Here is a 21,253-nt window from a genome sequence, read left to right as displayed (position 1 = left end):
TAAAGAAAAGCTCTTTCGAGGGAGGATCTACTTGAGGAAGATGAATAAATCTTACACGAGTGTCGGAGGCAATAATCAATTGTACGAGGCTATGGTTGGTGGGTGCAAATGTTGGGTTCATGACGAGAACCGTGATGGAGAAACGGTCATCTCTATCAAGCAAATGCTTTGCAAATGCAAGGGTGGATGCGAGGTGACCCATTCCAGGAGTAGGAATGAACACAAGCTCTGCTCTCTTCATCTTGTACTAAAGGTTAAAGTGGTTATGACTAATGAGACGCCGGCTTCTATATATTCTTCCCTTGCCTCGTTGTTCTATAGGTTGCTCTTGTTTTTAAGCGTTATTTTGTACATTTTTTGTTAATCTATTTGTTGTTATAATCTCGGGGGTGCTGATGAGAGAGACGGAGTCGATGGGAGGCACTGGGTTGATGAAGCTAGAGGAAGCGGGTTGGTGTTGAGAAAGGAGGGTGGTTTCTTGGGATGAAAAGAGGAAACCAATTTTCAAATTGAATCAAAACAACACACGTTTTGGTTAAAAAAAAAATCAAAAAATAAAAACAAAACGAAACAAAAATAAAATAGTAAAAACAGCTACGTAATGTATGCAATATATGCACAATTACAATGACTGCTCTGTAGCAAGACTTCTTTTACTACATGCTTTATTTTTTATTTTCTTTCTTTTCCGCTCTGCTGTTTGCAAGCTTATATTCGAGATTTGATATGAAGCTTCCTATCAGAAGCTTTCTCAGTCCAAAATTTGAAATTTAAAATCTCTCAAAGTCTTCCTGTCAGAAGCTTTCTACTAACATTTTCACACCTCTCCTACTCTCAATCTCAGATCCAAACATTTTCGACCCTCTCCTCTCAAGATCAGACCCTAACATTTTTGCATCTTTGCTCCTCTCCATCACAAACCAGGCCAGACGAAATCCCTTCGCGTCAGGCCGAGCCTCCTCTCTCGACATGGGAACAACGGCGCCATCGAATATGAGATATCCCATATCCATTCCCGAACCTCTCTCTCTCTCTCTCTCTCACACACACACAGAGAAGCCTTCGCATCGCACCACCGAGCCTCCTGCAATGTGGTCACCGATCAATGATGCCTTCGAAAGTGAGGGTACTTCTCTCTTCCTCTTCGTCGCCTCTCTCTTTGTTTCTCTATCTTTCTCGGGTTTGGGCCAAATCACTGCAAGGTGCTGCCACCATCACCTCCACGCATAGCTGCCCCTCCTGAGTCGCCAAGTAAGCCCCACAATTTCCCTCTCTCTATGATTTTCTTTTCTAGGATGATTATCCAAATGCCTTAATACTGAAGTTTATGAAAAAAACACTTTGTAAACTTCCAAATCATTTCAAGAAGGACTATGATGATTCACTTCGTTCATTTATTTATAGCCATTAATTTTGTTGCTTGGATCACGATATACTTATAGCATTTACTTACATGTATTAAAACCCCAAAAATTAGTAAAAAATGATGAATTCATTTAGATTGTAATTATTATTATTGTCTTTCTCTCCATGTTCTCTTATAGGTATCGAGTCAGGAAGATTTTCTTTTATTTGTTTGATAATGAGTAAATTATGACAGTTACAGCAATGTGTCCTTCAAAAATCTCTGAAATTTTGCTTTTGTTTCCATTCATGTCACGACTTTGTACAACAAGTTATCATGATGCTAAAATGAAATTTCTTAATTTTATGTACATATATAAGAGTTTCTTTAATTAGTTTGTTGCCAATTCCTTGTCAGATAATGTCTTTGTTCTTTTGTATGCTAGATAGAGAGGGCAACATTTTCCTAATCAGGAAAACATATGGTGATTAATTACTGACTAAATTAAAGTTCAAACAATGGACGATACATGATAGTTCAAATGATGCATTATACCAAACGCTCGAAGGCATCCATATGAGAATTTGAATAACACAAGAAAATCACTTGTACTTATGATGCGGACTGGTTTTTGTCCATTGGATCAACAATGTTATTATGGATGGACAGGATTTCATTGAGTAGTGTAAAGGGGAGACCAGATGTTACCTTTTGGAGAAACTTTGGGTTTTCCTGTGTAATTCATGTTCATGCAGAACTAGTTGTCCCAAAAGAATTGCATCCTTTCGTTGGATTTTGCTTGACTAACTCCCCTGTTGTTGTTGATTGCCTTCGTCATGGTATTCATCCATGGTTCTTGGATGAAATGGAATTATTGACAATCTGGGATTAACTTGCCCTTTCCTTTGTTTGACTCATAACTAAAGGGACCTCTATTTTCTTGAGAAAAGGACGTGTTCACTGGTTTACTGGTGTAAGTGCTTGGTATGGTTATCAATTCTGATTGTTGACTCCCTTTTTTTGTATGTTGATCCTCAAAAGGGGTTAGCCTCCTAATGTCAGAATTCACTGCTCTCATCCAAAGGCCATAAGGGGTTGATTCTTGTTGGTCGTGCAAATTAGGGCAAGCTTGTTTGATGTGACCTAAATTCCCACAACAATAATAGAAATTAGATAATCTCTCATATTTAAAATATGTCCATGTTGCTGGCCTCTTGGATGTGTTAATGGAAAGCCCTTAGGCAGAGGTCTTTCCACGTTTATTTCAACTTGAATCCTCATAAATCTCCTAAGGGCAACTCCAAAACTAGAGACTATTCCACTTGGATCATATTACCCAATTTTTTTCCTGGAGGCCATTCGCAAATGGGCATGTGGAAGCCTTTGATGTTCTAAGGTCTTTGTGCTAGGATTCGATTCTTCTCTTGTTGTGATGGAAATGGAAAGTGAAAGGTGTTGGTGTTTTAGATCTTCAATGTTGAGCCCAATGACAAAACTCCAAATTGCTCTGATTGTGGCATGCAGAGAGTGTTTATTAAGAGGTTTTGACGAGATGATTTGTCCAATCAGAGTGTGTTCTGAGAGATATATTGTTGCTTCGGTTACGGTTCTAGGTTTAGGTCTTTCCAGTTCAGGGCTTTAAGTTTTGGAAAACGTTTGTTTAGGTCTAGTTGGGAAGCCATGATTAAGAGAGAAAAAGGCGAAAGGAGGGGTAATTTCAACGTTAAGAAGAAATGATAGAGGCTGGGTTTGGTGATGGCCAAAATCAGGATTAGAAGCTGGATATGAAGAGCTGGTTTTTTTTATTTTTGGAGGGTTGGATGCGAAGAGGTGGGAAATATGGGAAATTGAAAGAGAGTAGATTAATATGAGGGGATTGGGTATTTGAAGAAAGTCTTATGGGTTTGCTTTGCTAGGAAGGGTTATAGTCACTTGGGAGAGGGAGAGAACTCATCGTGGGAGCTGAAAGCCTTTGTGTTTTTAGCATTGAACTTATTAAAGCAAGGTAGCAAGCTTTTGTATATGAATTTGATTAGTCATAAATCAAACCATATGTTTTTTTTTTTTTTTTTCTTTTGTTGAAAAATCAAACCATATGTTGATATTCATGTTTTAGACATGAATGATTATGAAGCTGAAACAATGTACTTGTACCCAACAACATTACCAAAAAATGATTTGGATAAGTCTCGCACAATCTCTTTATAAAAAAGTAAATCTTATTATAAAAATTGTAAAAAAATTTTTATAATCTTTTAGTAGAATCTATTTTGATAAAAAATTTGTACGAAAGTTATTTATTTGAAACTTATAACTGATTGATTATATGATCTTAAAACACGTGTTCTTAGAGCTTAGATTAATTGATAAAATCGCACTGTTGTGCCCACGGGTTCTCTACAAAAAACCATCAACAAACGACGTCGTTAGGGAGGTTCTCACTGTTCATGATAACCTATGAATGCGGATGTATGGCCCGAGCCACCGAGGTGAGATTCGGTCTTCTTTTCGGGTTTGGGCATTCAATCTGTGGCGATTGAAACAAAGTGAGAGTATTGGAGGACGAGAGCGAAATGGGAGAGACGAGCGAAGAGGATCCGCAGAGGATGAAGAGAATAGCGGCGGCGGCCTACGACTATGAGAACGATCCCAGATGGGCTGACTACTGGTCCAACTTCCTCATACCTCCCCACATGGCCTCCCGCTCCGATGTCGTCGACCACTTCAAGCGCAAGTTCTACCGGCGCTACATCGTACATATACTCCTCCCTCCCCTTAATTTTTCTCTTCATTGTCGAATTCTACGATAAAGTTGTTTTCTTTGGAATTAGTACTCGTGACCCACGAATCCGCGTCTGGGTTTTATCTGTTTCGTCCATTAGGTTTGCTTGTCGACTATAATTAGTCTTAATTTTTGTGTTTTTTGGGTGATGAAATTTGTGGAATTCATTATTATTTTTATTTTGTACCTGATAATTCCCGAGTTTCCGGGAACTAAAACAGTGACAGTGACCATCAAAATTATAGTTGATTATTGATCTTTTAGGGGATCCTTATATAATTAGGACTGAAATTCATGAACTCCATCTGGGTTGTCTCCATTATATCTGTTGGGGTTCTGGCTCTAGGTTGACTGAGATGGGTTCCATCCCCTTTTTTCTTAGTTGGTTAGTATTTACTTTTACGTGTTCCCTGTCTTAGAATCTTTTTATTGCTCGTGTGATTTCAAGTTGTCCATAGTATTGTTATTCTGTTTATGTTATGCTTAATTATCGACTGCTGTGTGAATTAGAGCTGGATTTGATCCCCCACTGTTTTTTGTCTTTCCTTAGATCTTTGGACATTGTTCTCTGGAGTTTAGACGCCTGATATAAGGTTTAGTCATTTCACCTCCAAGCTGCCGACAATATGAATTTATAGTTTTTCTTATGTCTTGCCAGACATGTTTATTTGTTTTCATCTTATATCCTGCGTCTTCCTGTAAAGTTTGATTGGATGGGTAATGCCTTCTTCTCTGAGGTGAGTCTTTAGTGGGTGAAATGAAAATGCTTTGTTTTGTTTCTCAAGTTGGCAACTATTAGGAAATGCCATCCTTTTTGAGATATTCTGGTTTGTGTGGAGAGAAAAGGAAAATGGATGATTCTTTGAGGGGCTGCTGGATGAGGAAGATAGAAGTAATTATGGGGAGGATCCCATTCTAGTGTCTCTATGTTTTGTATGCATTCTAGTGCCATTTCTTTTTTGCAGTGTCCTGGTTTGTACCATAATGTAATACTTAATTAAATAACCCCTAATCCCAACTTAGTAAACCTTAATCCAGTGTAAACTCATCTCAAATTAGCCTTATTCCATGTACCAGTTTTTATTCAATCTGTTGAATCTGAGATAAACTATATATAATTTAGTGCATCTTGAAATCTTCCAAAAATAAAATGGAAAATATGTTCTTGTGTTCTTGCTGTTTCACTTATCAAAAAGAACTTTTATGGAGCTGCTTGGGGTGGGTGGTTGGGAGTGTGTAACTTGAGAACTTTTAATAAAGCTTTATTGGGGAAATGGCTATGGAGATATCACTCGGAGGGCGGATCATTGTGGAAGGAAATTATCGATGCTAGATATAGAGCTGCTTGGAGTGGTTGATGCTCGAATGAAGTGAGAGGGTATGGTATGGGTTTATGGAAGTTTATAAGGAGGGGGTGTCCATGCTTTGAAAAACATATTCGCTTTGTAGCCGGAGAGGGCAATCGAATTAGTTTTTGGCGGGACATGTGGTGTGGAGACCACGCATTGGAAAAGACTTTTCTAGCTCTTTATTGTATTACAGTTAATAGGGAGGCTTCAGTGGCGGATATGCGGCTATTTTTTTTTTTTATAAGTGAATAAGTATTTTCTCATGGTTCTCATCAGTGAAATATTCTTTTTAATATGGATTTTCATGATTGAGAATTATCTATTGTATCCGACTTTTTCAACCTACTATACTCCATGGGGACTCCTATGGCACATCATGATAGATTGAAGTAGAGGTCTAATAATCACAAGAAATGTACAATTAAGGCGTATTATAACATTTTGTAAACACAAGATCATACTCTGTTCCCTTGGAATAATATTTAGAGGTCTCGTGTGCCTTTTAAAGTAGCTTTTTTTGTATGGAATGCCTTGGGAAAATCTTGACCACAGACAATTTGAGGAAAAGGGGATGTGTAGTGATGAATTGGTGTTATATGTGTAAAAAGTGGGTATAGCATGGGTGATGCCGGGTAGGGTGGTCGAATTGTTAGCAAGCTGGAGAGGGATCACAGGGACACCACAGTTGTAGCAGTATGGAAGATGGTACCTATATGTATTCTATGGTGTATTTGGAACGAACGTAATGAGAGACTTTTTGAGGATCATGAACGCTCCTTGGAAGAGTTTAGGAGTTTTTTTCTGGAAAACCTTGTTTGTGTGGGCCATTGCTCTTGATTTGAATGGTCTTAGCTTTCATGATTTCCTTGTAACTGTTTCTAGTTTCTAACTAGGTGTATTCACATGTATACTTCTAGTGTACCTGGGCTATGCCTTCCTCTATATCAATAAAATATTTTATTACTTATAAAAAAAAAAAAATGTGTAAAAAGAATGGAGAATATGAGGATCATCTATTACTGCATTGTGAGGTAACTAGGGTGTTGTGGGATGAGATTCTTCAAAGGGTTGATGTTGCTTGGGTTATGCTTTTGAGGGTGGTGGATTTGTTGGGTTGTTGGAGGAAGATGCAAGACTGTTATCAAGTGGCAACAATGTGGAAAATGATCCCGTTGTGTATCATGTGGTGTATTTGGACGGAAAGGAATGCGCGTTGCTATGAAAATAAGGAACACACAATGGCAGAGCTGAAGAATTTTTTTCTCCATACTTTAATGCTTTGGTTTTCCGCTATCGTACTAAATGGGGACAATGTTCATGATTTCTTGTCTTTAATTTATCGCACTTAGAATTTATTTAGGTGTTCTTCTGTATACTTCCTGTGTACAATGGCTATGCCTATTTCATTCATATCAATAATATTTATCTCTTACTTATAAAAAAAAATTAAAAAAAAAAAACTTATAAAAAAGAAAACTGTACTTGTTGTTTGTTTCTCTTCTTGAAATCTCATCATGTACATGTGGTGCGAATGTGTCTGTGTGACCAGGCATAGTGTTTTGTACATGTACATGAGGGGCGTGTATATAAATGTTTATATTTTCTAGTATTTTGGCTTCACTAGTGGAACTTCACAATTTTGAGGTTTTTTTGTTTTGATTTATCAATTTGTAGTGTTCTTCTACTTGTTTGTTACATCATCTTTCCTTCATTACATGCTTTGTTTTCTCATCACAGTGCTTTTATGTGTGGTTTTATCTAACTGATAATTTTGACCAGTCTTGTTTAAGGATGAAGGTTTGACTTTGAGTGATTGCCAATGAGCTCATATATAGAAGGAATATATCCAATCAGCATTCTCTAATATTGCTTCCCCTGTTTCTCATGTTAGAAAAAGGGATTTTACTTTTATTTTGAAGAATACTGGGCATTAGTTGAAGTATTATTATTTAGGGTTGAGATTCTCTCATGAATGACAGGATGGAGGGTAGCTTTGTTGGTTGGGATTGGATTTTGCTTGTAGGTTCATGCTATTAGTTTTTGACAGTCATATGCTCTGTAGAGGTTATGGAAATGCAAGATTCATATATTTTTCTATGTGCATCTTCATTCAGCTCTGCTTTTAAGTGTTGCACCTTGAAAATCTTTTCTGATACTTTCTAGTTCTTAATTTGGTATACTCATACGTATACCTTCGGTGTACTTGGGCTATGCCTATCTTTATCAATACAATTGCTTATTACCTATCAAAAAAACAAAAATCTTTTCTGATACTTGGGTTCATAAACAGGATCCTGAGCTTGTGGTAGAGACCATGCCTCCTAATAGTTCACCTAAGCCATCACGGCCATCAGCACCATCATCCACATCTTCAAATGACCAAGCTCGGCCACGTAACTCAGGTTATCCAAAATAGAAATGGAAGATTACAAATATCCAAACTGCAAAAAGATGTATTCTTTTTTGTTTTTCACTGTCCTTAAAATTGCTTCCGACGTTGAATTGAGCCCTAATATTTCTGTAGAGTCAACAACTCGAACATCAGGGACGTCGGCAAGCACCAGTCCTAATCCAACCTCTCTGCATTGGGATCGGCAAACTATTCAGTTCTCCATGAATGCTTGGGTACTGTGAAATCTACTTCATGCATGCATATAGATTCTTTGTCAACTGTCGCATAAACTTGTGTGGGTGTGGTGGAGCATGTGTATATTATGTATTCATGATGATTTGATACGTTTTTTACCCTCAAAGCTAGTTCGTATTTGTCTTTTAGATTTTAGAAATAGCATCTAGCTTTTATTTTTTATTTGTACAAATGGGATCTAACTTTTTTTTATTGGTATTTGTTTTTGGGTAAATGGAACTTTTATTTTTGACAAGTAGAATTATGATGTAGCTTTTTTTGAGGAAGGGGGAAAATTGGGTACCAAAGCCTAGTAGCAATTCCTAACCAGCAGAATATATATACGATCTGTAAATAAATATATGTAGTAGAGTGTGAGTTTACCTTGGAAGACAGGCTACTTTGTAAGGGTTGAACGCTTATCTCTGTTGATTGAGACAATCCTTCATGTAAACTTACCTACTTGTTTACTTATTGAGTTGTTGGTTAAATACTGATAATACGTTTGAGCATTCCTTGAATTCATCCTCGCAGACTCTTTAGTTATAGCAATTTTTAAACTTTTTCTTGTGTGTATCTGATAAAAAAAAAAAGAATGATTTTGAAGTTAAATCCCTGCGTTTTATATTGAAAATAAGATCTTCATACCATTATTGCCTTGCTTATATGTCGGGACTACTGGTAATATTGCTTCTATGTATTCTATTTGTCATTTTCACTCCAGGTGTTTGTTGTGGCTGTGCTTGCAATTTTTCCACTGGTACCTAGAAATCTTTCACAAAGGACATATCGGCTTTCCTTTATGGGCACTGCATGTTCCTCTTTGTATTCAGTGTATTCACTATATGGGGTATGTTCTTATTCTGTTTCAGATATTTCTAACTTTTCACTACATGCTTCTTTTATCCTTCGAGTAAATTAACCAATCCTATATGGTTGTAGAAACCCAGAGCATGGAATCTGCAGGTTTTGCAAGTTTACTTTCAGTCTATTATTGCAACCAAGGAATTTATCTACTTCATCTACTGCCTTACCTTTGTGACGTCAAATCTTTGCCTCAAGTGTGAGATTGCTTAGTCTCTTGATCATTCTTATTTAAGTTCTCTCAAGTTCTTTCTCTGTGTCTGTGTTTTTTGTTCCATCAATCGAGGACTGCTGCAGCTACAAAGGGATTTACACAAAAGTAATCCCACAAATTGACGTGTCTTCATGTGATCTGTCAGATATGCTTTATAATAAAAGTAAGTTTACAATCTGACAAACCACATCAAGCTACGTCAGTTTATAGGATTACTTTTGTGTAATCACTTTGTGGTTAAGAGTATTTCTCCCATCAATATTGTCAGTTTAGCATTTTCCAAGTCCTGCCTAGTATTATGATGTATTTTTGCTGCAGTTGCTTTGATTCCCATTTTATGTCGATCCATTGAACATGTTGCCAAGTTCCTTAGGCGTAATTTCAGTCGCTCCTCTCTGTACAGGTAGGAGAGTTACGAACCTTTTAATGACAGTATATCTGGTTGATTCTTTAGTTTTTATTTATCTGATCATATAATTTTTTATGTTATCGGGTTTTTGTTGTTCATGTAGTCTTATTTACCATTTAGCAATATTTCTAAGTATATCTTCTATTATACTAATTTAATAATGTGATATAGTTGGTTTAGCATTTAAGAGAATCATGGGATGCGAGGTTCTCTTGGGACCTTGAATTGCATAGGATTTTCTACAACTTTGGTTTTCTTGTATATGTCCCTTGTACTTGGGCTATGCCTATCTATATCATTAATAAAACTCTTTGTTTACTGATAGGGGAAAAAAAAAACTTCGGTTATGATTTTTTATAACAAAATGGTGCTGTCATGTTCTTTACTTTCCTAATATTTCCTGTTTTGCCATTTTGCTGCCCTTTGTTTGGGAAGGCTTTTTGGAGGTTCTTTCATGAATATTTGCTCAGTCCAATTAACTAATATCTCAATAGTTCTTTTCGTGTTTACTTAATTGTACATAAGTATTTTGATTCATTTGTGTATGAACAGGAAATACTTGGAAGAGCCATGTGTTTGGGTGGAGTCAAACACAACTACCCTCAGCTTAGTGTCTTCGCACGCTGAGATTGGACTTGGCTTCCTTCTAATTATCTCTTTGCTCTCGTGAGATTCTTGGAAATATTTTTTCCTTTTCATTTATTGTGGATATTTATTTCCTTTAACTTTTTATGCTTTTGCTTACTTCTGGAGTCTCTCAGATTCTAAAATGATAATTATGCAGGTGGCAGCGCAGCCTAATACAAACTTTCATGTACTGGCAGGTTTGTTACATTTGTCTGTTATCATCCATGGAGTGTGTTTTTTTTTCTTATTAGGTCATTGTTTGTTAAGCTGTACAAAAGGATAGAGAGAAGGAGCTATATTTCGCTTGTGTGAAAATACCTGTCTTAGATGTGTTTTTTGAAAAATTACAACATGCGAAATCTGTTTGTTGATTTCTGTGGCATTGGGAGATTTTAAACAAGGATCTCCATCCACTGCCTAACACCTGCCCCCACCACCCTTGAGGGGACTTTTTTTCAAAAAAATAAATGGTAATTCATCCTGTTTTGTCATTTGGTCTATTTAAATCATTGGTAAATGGAACTAAATAACTTTTGTTTTGGTTTGGTTTTGAGTTTTCTTTCTTTTGACTGGCTTTAAACACTTTTTGACAGTTATTGAAGCTCATGTATCATGCCCCTGTCACTGCAAGTTATCATAGTAGTGTATGGGCAAAGATTGGGAGGACCGTCAATCCCCTTGTCCGCCGCTATGCCCCATTCTTGAATACTCCGATTTCTGCTGCCCAGAGATGGTGGTTCAGATAGAAAGAAGCCCTCCAAGTGAGGGGAGGGGACTAAACGGAAAACATTGTTCCACTTGAGATTCACTGCAACTTTTTACCAAGGAAAGTAACTTATGTCAGATACATGACAAATACTTTAATTATGATTATAACTGGAACTTAGGTAATGTTGGTCCCTAAGTATGAAATGTAGGACCAAGGTATGGATTTTGTGCTGAAATGAATTCTTTCTCCCTGTGTCTTTCAAAAAAAAAAAACACCAAGTCTCCCTCTGCGAATTCTGATTTTGACATGAAAATAAGGGTTAATGTAAAATAAATTTTACTTTATTTTCATTATCGGTAACATTATAAGGCAATTGTGTTTGTAGAAGTATTAACCTACAAGTATTTTAACATCATTTTTGCCTGTAAATAGTTGGAATTGTGGAATTGTGGAGTGTATTACGCCTGTACGGAGTCTTCATTTGACACAAATAATTGGAAAGAGTAGAGGCTGAGTCCTGTGTTAAAATCCACTCGGCTGCTACACCACGTCAAATATGTTGCATTGTCATTTAAAAAAACAAACGAGGAAAAAGAGAACACCCCCCATTTTCTTGATCCTAAAAAGAGAAATAGAGAGGGCAGAGAAGAATTCATTCCCCAACCTGATTACTTCCTAGCTTCTAACTACATTTGAATTGCAAATACACACACTAGGCAACTCCTAACAGCATATCTAAAGAAGTAGATGTAGTTAAGACAATCCAAATCCCACCATATTGCAAACAGGACTCAGCATCATTACGAAGTGAAGAAAGTCCAGAGCCTCTTTCTTACTGAGACTTCACAAGGATGTTCACACTCTTCATCATCATCATCATCATCATCCTCCTCCTCCTCCCCATCCACAATATCAACACGAGGAGCATCTTCACCAAGGGACTCATCTCCATCACCATACTTCCCTGCCCCTTCTGGTGTCCTATTCACCTCTTCACTCACAGCAGTGTTCTCAACCAGATTTTTTGTTGTATCAGAATCGTCAACCTGAGTGTCTGAAATTCTCTCACACTGTTGCACAAAGAAGACAGATCAAATCAGAAAAATCAATTCAGACACTTTTTTTTTTTTGTAAGTAGCAATTCAGACACTTTTGAAGCCAGTAGCAATGGCACAACCACTTACATGGATTTTTGCTATTTACAAGCCCGTGTCTAACACACCACTCGTGGGACTAATTACGACTATTAAAATGTAAAAGCATTTTTTATTAGTTGATGTGGCAAGGCTCTACATCCTCCATATTGCTAATGTGTTTTGGTGTGTAAAAAATAATCATTTGAACTTGAGGAAAAAAAACATGTGTGCATGCAGATTCAGCATTCCAACAAATATAATGAGATTCATATGAAACCCAAATTTTATATAATAACCAGACCTGCACAAAGTGAGTGCTTCCTTCATTCTCACTGGCAGCTCCAATTGAATGTGTGGGAGCAGCTCTAGACAAAAGAATATCCTCCCCTGTCACTCTAACTCGATCAGTATCATCCTTGTTTTCTTTGGGAAGGTCATGTTGGGCTCTAGCAGATGAGACAGCACTGGAAACCGATATTGCAAAGTTAATTGCTTGACATGCACGAATTTTTTTTTTTTAATAACAGTTTTTTTATCAGTATTTAATGAGTAACATAGTTTTTTGACAAGTGTATTTAATGAGTAACATACTTGAGAAAATTTAACAGACCTCATAAAAACAATTAAATTGTGGCCAGTTAAGCTAACCAGCATAGATAAATAAGGCTCTCTCTCTCTCTCTCTCTCTCTCTCTCACTCATGCACGCACGGTTTACATTAGCAAGTAATTCAACAAATAGATTATTCTTCTATTCTCTCTTTTTTCCAGGTTTTTTTTTTTGTTTGTTGTGGGGGGGGGGGGGGGGGGGGGGGCAAGAGACAATATATCAGTTAGCAGCAGTCTAGAAAAATTTGTTTATTGACACTGGCTTCAACTGCACTGAAAGAGTGAAGCATGCCCATTAATATAACAAGTGTATATATGCATAGCATGATGGGTGATAAAGAACCCCTTTTACTTAAAAGTAAGTTGGTACCACAATAGTTTGGAGTCATAAATATGGAACTTACATTCTAGGTCTCCGGAGATTATATCGTTTTTCACCTGGGGTTTGAACAGCTGGAGGAATTTTCTGTCTCCTTTTTTTGTGCTGGCCTCCCACATTACTATCTGAACGCCCTTCACTATCTTCACCACCATGCTTGTCCCCGTTGATTTGAGATGTATGAGCATGGTTCCGCTTCCTGGTATTTCGTGGTAATCTATCATCAAGACCAGAATCCCCATGACTTTCAGCATCATTATAGGCAGAATCTTCATCATTCCCATTAGGATAATCGCTCTCATTTGGTTCTAAATCTTCCCCAAGTATAGCATTAGCCTCATTGACAACAGCCTTCACGGAGCGTGTTCTATAAACTCTAGGCCTCCCTCTTTTGCTAAGTTTTCGCTGACCACCATCCAAATCAGACGGCTGGGAATCTTCTGTAACTTCCAGTGCCTTACAATTGATGTTGCTATGATAATCAGCCAAAGGATCTTGGTTGATTTCTACCTCTCTCATGCTGTTGTCAGATGGGATCTTCGGCACATGAACAGAATCAGTCGCCACACCAAGTGATAGGTCTGTAGGTTTTTCAGTGCTAGAAACTCTCTTGGATGGTTCTTCCATATCAACACTCTGGCAACACAAAGGTCCCTCCATCAAATTTTGACCAGAAGCAGGCTCAATCATTTTACTTGGGGAGAAATTAAAAATCTTGGAGGTGCATTTGCGTAGCCAAGATACAGTTCCACCAGAAACTGGAGATCTTGAGCCACCTACAACTGGAGATATCTCATTTTTTTGCATCTCAGAAACAACCATACTTCCATGACCACCTTCTTTTGTGTGAATATTAGCCAGTCTTGGCAGAGGTGCATTCTCAATTTCCACTAAAGATTGTAAGTCAGACAGCTCAAACTCAGAAATGATTTGACCACAGCCCTGACAACTCTTGAGTTTTTCAACAACTGAAATAAAGCGTCGTCTCTCCTTAATAAATTGTTCGCGCTGATCTTTCAACTTCCTGCTAAGGTCAGCAAGCTCATCAATATCCTTTCGCATTTCCACTTGTTGCCTTTCAAGATGCTTTCTGTTTTCTTCGGATTCTTGTCTTTCTTTTTCTAATTTAATCCTCTGAAGTTTTATTCCTTCCATTTCTCTCCTAGCTACTTCTCTTAAGTAATTAATATTGTCTAGTTGTCTCTCTTTTTCTTCCTGAAATAACTTCTCCCTCTCGTGCAAGTTCTTTTCCTTCTCCTCCATCTGATTCTGCATATCAGTCTCAAGTTCTCTTTTCTGTAGCTCAAGATCATGAAGCATTTGCATTCTCTCACTTTTGGCTTTTTCAGCATTTACTAACTTCTCATGATCAATTTGAGCTGCAAAAGATTCTTTGGCCAATTTAAGATCTTCCAGCTCCCTTTCTATATACTCCTGTGTCACCAGCTTCTCATTTTTCAGCCTTTCTTCTTCAGAGTGTTTTAGTTTTTCAGCTTCTTCCTTCTGTTCAGTCACTTTTTTCAGTTCTTTCTCAATCTCAGCTCTTTTCACATCCAGCTCATCCCACTCACTCTCAAAAGTCTCCTTTTGCAACTTTAAATCTTCAGCCTCCTTCAAAAGTTGTTCCTTCTGAAGCCTGTAGTTATCTATTTCCTGTTTTAGCTCTGACTGCAAGCGAACATATTCTGATCTCTCTTCTTCACTTACTTGAAGCAGATCCTGCTCTTTCCGTATGTTCAATAACTGTACATCATTGTCAACCCTTGTCTTCTCAACTTCAGCCTTAAAACTAAGCAAATCTTCTTTATCAGCAAACACTTGTTTCTTCTCATTCTCCAAATTCTTCTCTTCGGATCTGATGGACTTCTCCCTTTCCTTCAGATCTTTCAATTTGGATTCATGGTCCTTTTCTCTCTCCCGTAGCTTCTCCAATCTCTTTTCCAATGCCTGCTCTCTTTGTGCAATTTTCTCCTCCATGTGATTAACTTCTGCTCCCATCTTCTCCACTTCAACCGCCTTGTTTTTTAATTCGCCATCCAAGGATTTTCTCTTTTGATCAATTTCCAACTCAAAATCACGCTTCTTTGCATCCAGAATGGCATCGTGTTCATCAAGAAGCTTCTGAATCTCCGCCTGTGGATGTTTCCAAAAACCAACAAATGAAAAAAATCAGAAGCATGATTCTAGGTTATGCTCATGATATTCCGATCGGACAAGGTAAAATGGTCTGTATTTCAATTTGTAGACCTTTTGCAAATTATTTTAATAAGTGCAAAAGGAGAGAGAGAGAGAGAGAGAGAGAGAGAGAGAGAGAGAGAGCACAATCAGGGACAAAATGAGACTTCCAAATAGGAAAAAAATGAACAAGAAAACTAATACACCCACAATAGTGAAGGGAAAACCAGCTTCACTCCAAGATTCCTGATTGTTTTGCTGCCAACACTGACTAGAAAAAATATGATAAAACACATGCTAAAAAGACAATAGGTGCAGGGTGCGTGCACGAACTCTTATTGGTCTGATGATCAACATAATATATACATCACTGAAAGTTTTCCCCTTGAAAGAACAAGGTGCAAGAGCTTTTTTTTTTTCTTTTTGATCAGTAAACAAGAATTTTATTGATGAGAATTATAGGTATAGCCCAAGTACATAGGGCACACAAGAACTTACTTTTTCTCTAGCATTCAGCTTTTCTTCTAATGCAAGTAACTCCTCCTCTTTTATCTCTAAGTCTGTTCTCATGGCATCAAATTCCTGCATCCAAAGTAGGTTGGTATATTGATACATATTTCAATTCCATATTTAGCAACCACTAAGCATGGAGAAATACTTGCCTTCTCTTTCAAAGTTAAATTTGTAAGCCTGCTTCTTATATCATCTTCTTTCTTTTTCAGGCTACTGTGGGCTGCATCAATCTTTTTCTGTTCCTCTTCAAGCACCTTTTCTGTCTGCTTGAAAATCCTCTCCTTCTCATTTTCCCTCTCCTCTCTTTGGTTAAGAATTCTTTGACCCTTGGCCAGCCTCTCTTCTCCTTCTTGCAAATTTCTTTCCCAATTTCGCAAGTCCTCTCTTTGCTTAGATAAAGTAGAATCATAAGATTCTCGCCTGCAAGAAGTACAAACAACATGATTAATAAGAAACAAAACTTGAACTATGCCAAATTGGCCTTAAGATTTAACTCTTAAAACCCTTAGCAGCAGGTAAATTCAAGAGTACAGATATGGCAAGGGTCAAACGCATAAAACATACTCCGAAATGAAGGATAAGCGGTCCCTCTGAAGTGCAGCTTCTCGAGTCTCCAATTCGTGTGATTTTCTCTCAATTTCTGAACTCTTTCTGCTCACCTCAGCAAACTTGGCATCAGCAGCATGCAATTTTGCCTCTACCTCCAAAGATTTGTCTTCAAGGCTAGTGACTAATGCAGTTGCTTCAGCCAACTTAGAATCAGCAGTAAACTTGATTTTTGCATTCTCCGAACGCATTTCATGCAAAGCCTTCTCGAGCTGCAAAACCAACATTCTCCAAACATTAGCAAATAAAACCCACATTTAAAGAAACCATTCTAAAAGAGAAACTGGATTCATGACAAAAAAAAAAATACATTTAACGAATCAGAGCGCAATCTTCAGCATAAAACTTGATGCTAACACACAAACTCAATTAATTAAAATGATTTACTCATTTTTATACACATATACTATGAGACCAAACCTAACAGATAACACTTATTGTTCCTTATACAAAGAGCACGACACCTAAGACTATAAGAATTATCCTCGCAATCATCAGTAACCTTTAAGCCAAGTGAGATGCCTTCATATATTTATATCTTATAGTAAACAACAGATATTGTGCGAGAGAGAGAGAGAGAGAGCGCAAAGGAACAAAGCAAAATATCCTCACAAAGAAGTGAGAAGTATTTGAGAGATGGATTTTTCCTTTAAAAGGAGGGGCTTGCATAGGTAGTAATATGAACAAAAATTAGATCCCCATGGTAGGCCATCCCTTGCAAAAAATATATATATACACACATACTTGCTTCAGTTGTTCAGGGATGATAGGTAACAATAGGTGACATTGCTGGCCAATAATAAACATCTATAAATGTGTGTATCAGGAAAAAGTAACATACACCAAGCACACACTCCTTCTCGACACCCAGGGCTTTTCTCAAATTCTCCTCTCGCTTCTCAACTTCAGATATTGAAATTAAATAGGCATTTTGTTCTTGTTTGAGGGCATCCTTTCCTTCTGCTAATGCTTGCTTAAGATCTTCATACTTAGAAGTCCACTCCTTTTTCTCAATCAAGAGAAGCCCCATATTGTACTGGTAGTCGAAAAGCTGACCACATCACCGAAATAGTTAGAGTAAAGCATTATAGTTATTACAAGTTTACAATTAAAAAAGAACGGAAGAGAGCATAATCTTTAAATTATTATTATTTTCTTTTCATAACCAAAGGAATACAAAATAAAACAACAAAAAAATAGAATAATTGAACTTAGATATCAGACCAAAATTTGAAAACTGACGCAAATAAATATACCACAAAAGGTAGGAACAAATGGATCTGACCCAAGAAAGAATAAAGATAAAAGGTAGGCCCAGAAAGGGTAAGGATGATTGATAATGTACATGAATAGCCGACACTAAAATCTACTTAGCTTTAATCTCAATCATATTAATCCAGCCATAAAAAAAAATCAGAGTCGCCCACATGTATTTACAATATTTATAGATAATATAGCGAACAAAAGTAAATACAACCCATTAAGCATAACATGAAAAGTATCCTAGAGACGTAGTTCAAGGAATAGATACAAAAATGCCAAATAGGTGTGTTAACCAACTCCTTCGAGTTAGAAATGCCTTCTTCCAATTTCTGAGCCCAACGGAATTAGAATTTATCAACGAAACCAAACCGTGGGGTCAGTAAATACTGTTCCACTCCTATACCGACAATTGTTAAGCAATGGTCAGCCAGCTTGGCCCATAAAAGTATCAAAAATCCAACCGCATCAATATGTTTGTGCATACTTAAATAAGAATGACTTTGCTGAATGGAGAATGCATAGAAAAACAGGCAGATTTGGGAAAATGCCAATAAAGGAGCAAGCAAATGGAAAGAATGGAGTGTTGATTCTTTACTTAAAAATTGATATTAAAGATGCAGAGAGAGAGAGAGAGAGTAACATTCCCACTCAATCTTAATCGTTGGCGATCTGAAATACCAAATGGGAGAGAGGAAATGGTGATGAATAGTATCGGCGGCAACGAAGAAGAGTGTAAGAGCCGAGACAGGGACAACACCACGACGAAGGGGAGTTGGGAGAAAGAGGCGAAAGCTCATCAATACTAAAAGAACAGTGTAAGTGTGTAACAAGTAACAACATCCCAACTAAATAAAGAAGTTGCCTTTGCTACCAAAATTACCAACAAAACTCCAGTTAAAGCTGGTAAAAAAAGGTCGGATGTGGAAAAAAAAGTGAATTGTAATGTTGGTTCTTCATCCCAATTACGGGGAAATGGAAAGCAATAAAACCCATAAGAAATAGCAATATCAAAAACCCAGAAAGCAACGATAACAAGAACCCCAAATTGCAAAACAAATAAAGAAACCAAATGCCCGCCAAAAAAAAAAATCAAGTCTTTATGCACCAAATATAAGCCACAAACCTCGTTTTCAAGTTTCAAAATGTTCTCGGCCAGCGATTGCGGGTCACCCGCCGCCTCGAAGAACATATCATTTCCACAATTCTGCGGTACCAAACCCGAATTTGGCGTTGCAGTGGGTTCAAAAAAAGCAACGAGGCCCTTCCCCTTGCCAGCGGTGCCGTCACCGGAATCCGGATTCAACCCCGTCCCGGTTACGATCTTGTGGGCGCCGCTTCTGGGGGTAAGAGACGAAGCAGGCCACACCTTCTTCTGAGGCGTCGCGAACATCATAAAACGTTCGGAAACAGAAACTGGGTAAAGCCCGAAATTGCAGATCGCAAATTGAACTTCATAAGCCCCAAATTGGGGATTTGAAATCCGATAACGGCTCGGAGAGGAACACTTTCTTTGTGTGACGGGGGAGAAACTGCGTGCGATTTGGCTTCGATCTATGTGAAAATTACGTTATCACCCATCGTATGTCGGGTATTATTGGGTATTTGTGGACGACGAGACTGGCCATAGTTGGTAGACAGACACTGTGAAGAGAGAGACGACAGGAGCGTCAGTAATTAGTGTGAGGGGAGAATAGAATAGAAGGGAATATGAGTAATGATCACACGCAATGAAAGATATATACACAGTCACTTTTCACAATATATTATATAATTATATTTTAAAATAAAAAATAATGACATTTTATAAAAATATTTTTATTTTTTATTTTTTATTTTAAAATATGTGCTATGAAAAATATTATGAAATGTATTGTGTTAATTTCATTACTCCACACATAATATATTTGAGATTGTTACAAGTTTTAAATAGATAAATTTTGTCAAGAATTTATAATCTGATGACATATAATTCGATTTTTCAGATATAAAACCTGAATTAAAAACCTCTTATCCTCTTGCAGAGAAAAAAATAAAAACAAATTTTATATAAGTCTTTGTAAAAAAGTAGATTACATTTAAAAAAATATAAAAAAAAAATTATTTTTTATTAGTAGAATCTACTTTTTTATAAGAATTTGTATGTGATTTTTCTATTTGAGACTTGTACTTAATGTTATTTATTTTATAATATATATTTTAAAATAAAAAATAAAATTATTTATAAAAATATGTTTTTTTAAAAACATTATTATATAAAATAAATTAAAAAATATTTTGTGATTATTGTATGGAAATGCCACGGTGTTGTACGTGGGATGTCTCAGCGATTGGCAAATGGGTCTCGAAGATTCTTTTTACAAGTGAAAAAGAAACATATTTTCTGCCCCACGAGGCTTCAATCTGGACTCGACTCCCCTGTCTCTCTCTCCCTCTCTCTCTCTCTCTCTCTCTCAGAATGCAAGCTTGGATTTTTGAAAGAAAAGCTTAACTGGAAAAAGAAAACTTTTGGTTAAAGTGGGCCACCAATTTGGACAGATAACGGTAACATTTTAGGTAGGATAGCATCATTTAGGGGAGAATGATTGTGACACTCCTCGAAAGGAGTTTTTTAACATTTATGATTTTTTTTTTGCTTCAACTTTCATAATCGATTTTGAGTCGTGCTACACCACCGAGGTGTAGGCCGATACATTCTTTCGATTATTTCGGTTTTTTTTTTGTTTTAAGTAATGAGATATATCACATTTTCATTTTATTTTAATTATATTAAATAATATGTGATATATTCATTACTTTTAAATAATAAAAAAATATGTAATAAATAATTATTTAATAGTAATAAATATATCACATCATATTTAATGAGATGAAAATTAGATGATAGTATGGTGTATAGAATTTTTTTTTTTATACATTGTTTTTATAATCTTAAATATTTAATAAAAATTCACAATATCATTCAAAAACATTTTTTTAATCACTAAAAAAGAAATGTCGAGACCCATTTATTAAAACAAGTAGCATTATTCATCGATCTTTGTCATCCAAGCAGCAATGAGTTTACGTCATCCTCTAAACTCATTCTGGTAAAAAGCCAACATGTACAAATATAATTTCTGTTTATTCATAAATTAATTATAATTTAATATTATTATAATTGTATTAATCAATTCTATATATACTAACTGTGCTATGGCCTATATGAAGCCAAAGAATATTAATCATTTATATATATATATATATATATATATATATATCAACTGTCCTATACAATGTGGCCTATATATAAAAGGTCAAAGGCTATACAAGAGCCTTATTCAACTAACATGGGACTCACATAATATATATACACTAACATATAGAGCAATTTCAATAATCAGGTACATTGATATTCTTAATATAGTAGATGTTATCACACATACAATGATACTTAATTCGATAGAATTGTTTGGCACTGCTAGATGCTTTTGATCAATAGAATAGGAAGATGAGTCACCCAAAAAGAAAGACTACCATAAGTAACTTTTAGTTTCAACAGGAGATTATATAAGGGGGATAGTTGGCTCAAAGCCCGATGGCTGGAACAATGGCGGCCACAAATCCAATGGCATAATATGTTGGAGAAAAAGAAGTCTTTGTTGTTGGTTAC

The 21,253-nt window shown here is 36.6% G+C and overlaps 2 protein-coding genes across 4 annotated transcripts; one reads left to right on the top strand and one right to left on the bottom strand.

The window, feature by feature from the left end:
* Positions 1-3,736: 3,736 nt before the first annotated feature.
* Positions 3,737-11,171, top strand: LOC121253684 (transmembrane protein 33 homolog). 2 transcript variants are annotated; one of them, XM_041153688.1, is made up of 9 exons: positions 3,737-4,098; positions 7,767-7,878; positions 8,001-8,101; positions 8,827-8,952; positions 9,045-9,165; positions 9,499-9,583; positions 10,142-10,255; positions 10,374-10,413; positions 10,810-11,171. In XM_041153688.1, exons 1-9 carry the CDS (start codon positions 3,919-3,921, stop codon positions 10,960-10,962), a joined length of 1,032 nt encoding a protein of 343 aa, XP_041009622.1. In that variant the 5' UTR covers positions 3,737-3,918; the 3' UTR covers positions 10,963-11,171. The 2 variants fall into 2 exon arrangements, with proteins under 2 accessions (XP_041009622.1, XP_041009623.1); XM_041153689.1 differs by lacking the exon at positions 3,737-4,098 and adding an exon at positions 7,490-7,618 and having other exon boundaries at positions 7,737-7,878.
* Positions 11,172-11,381: 210 nt separating this feature from the next.
* LOC121253682 (nuclear matrix constituent protein 1-like) lies at positions 11,382-19,262 on the bottom strand. Of its 2 annotated transcripts, XR_005938430.1 has the most exons (9): positions 18,728-19,262; positions 17,183-17,392; positions 16,300-16,553; positions 15,885-16,155; positions 15,721-15,804; positions 13,073-15,180; positions 12,363-12,525; positions 11,646-11,995; positions 11,382-11,457 (listed from the first exon to the last, which is right to left on the bottom strand). XR_005938430.1 is itself a non-coding variant. In XM_041153687.1 (8 exons), exons 1-8 carry the CDS (start codon positions 18,995-18,997, stop codon positions 11,726-11,728), a joined length of 3,630 nt encoding a protein of 1,209 aa, XP_041009621.1. In that variant the 5' UTR covers positions 18,998-19,261; the 3' UTR covers positions 11,467-11,725. The 2 variants fall into 2 exon arrangements, 1 of the variants encoding a protein (XP_041009621.1); XM_041153687.1 differs by lacking the exon at positions 11,382-11,457 and having other exon boundaries at positions 11,467-11,995; positions 18,728-19,261.
* Between the last annotated feature and the right edge of the window lie 1,991 nt (positions 19,263-21,253).

The sequence above is a fragment of the Juglans microcarpa x Juglans regia genome, chromosome 2S, assembly GCF_004785595.1.
Source record: "Juglans microcarpa x Juglans regia isolate MS1-56 chromosome 2S, Jm3101_v1.0, whole genome shotgun sequence".
NCBI lineage: Eukaryota > Viridiplantae > Streptophyta > Magnoliopsida > Fagales > Juglandaceae > Juglans > Juglans microcarpa x Juglans regia.
Note: the sequence above shows the minus strand (reverse complement) of the source record. Positions and strands in the feature narration are given on the sequence as shown.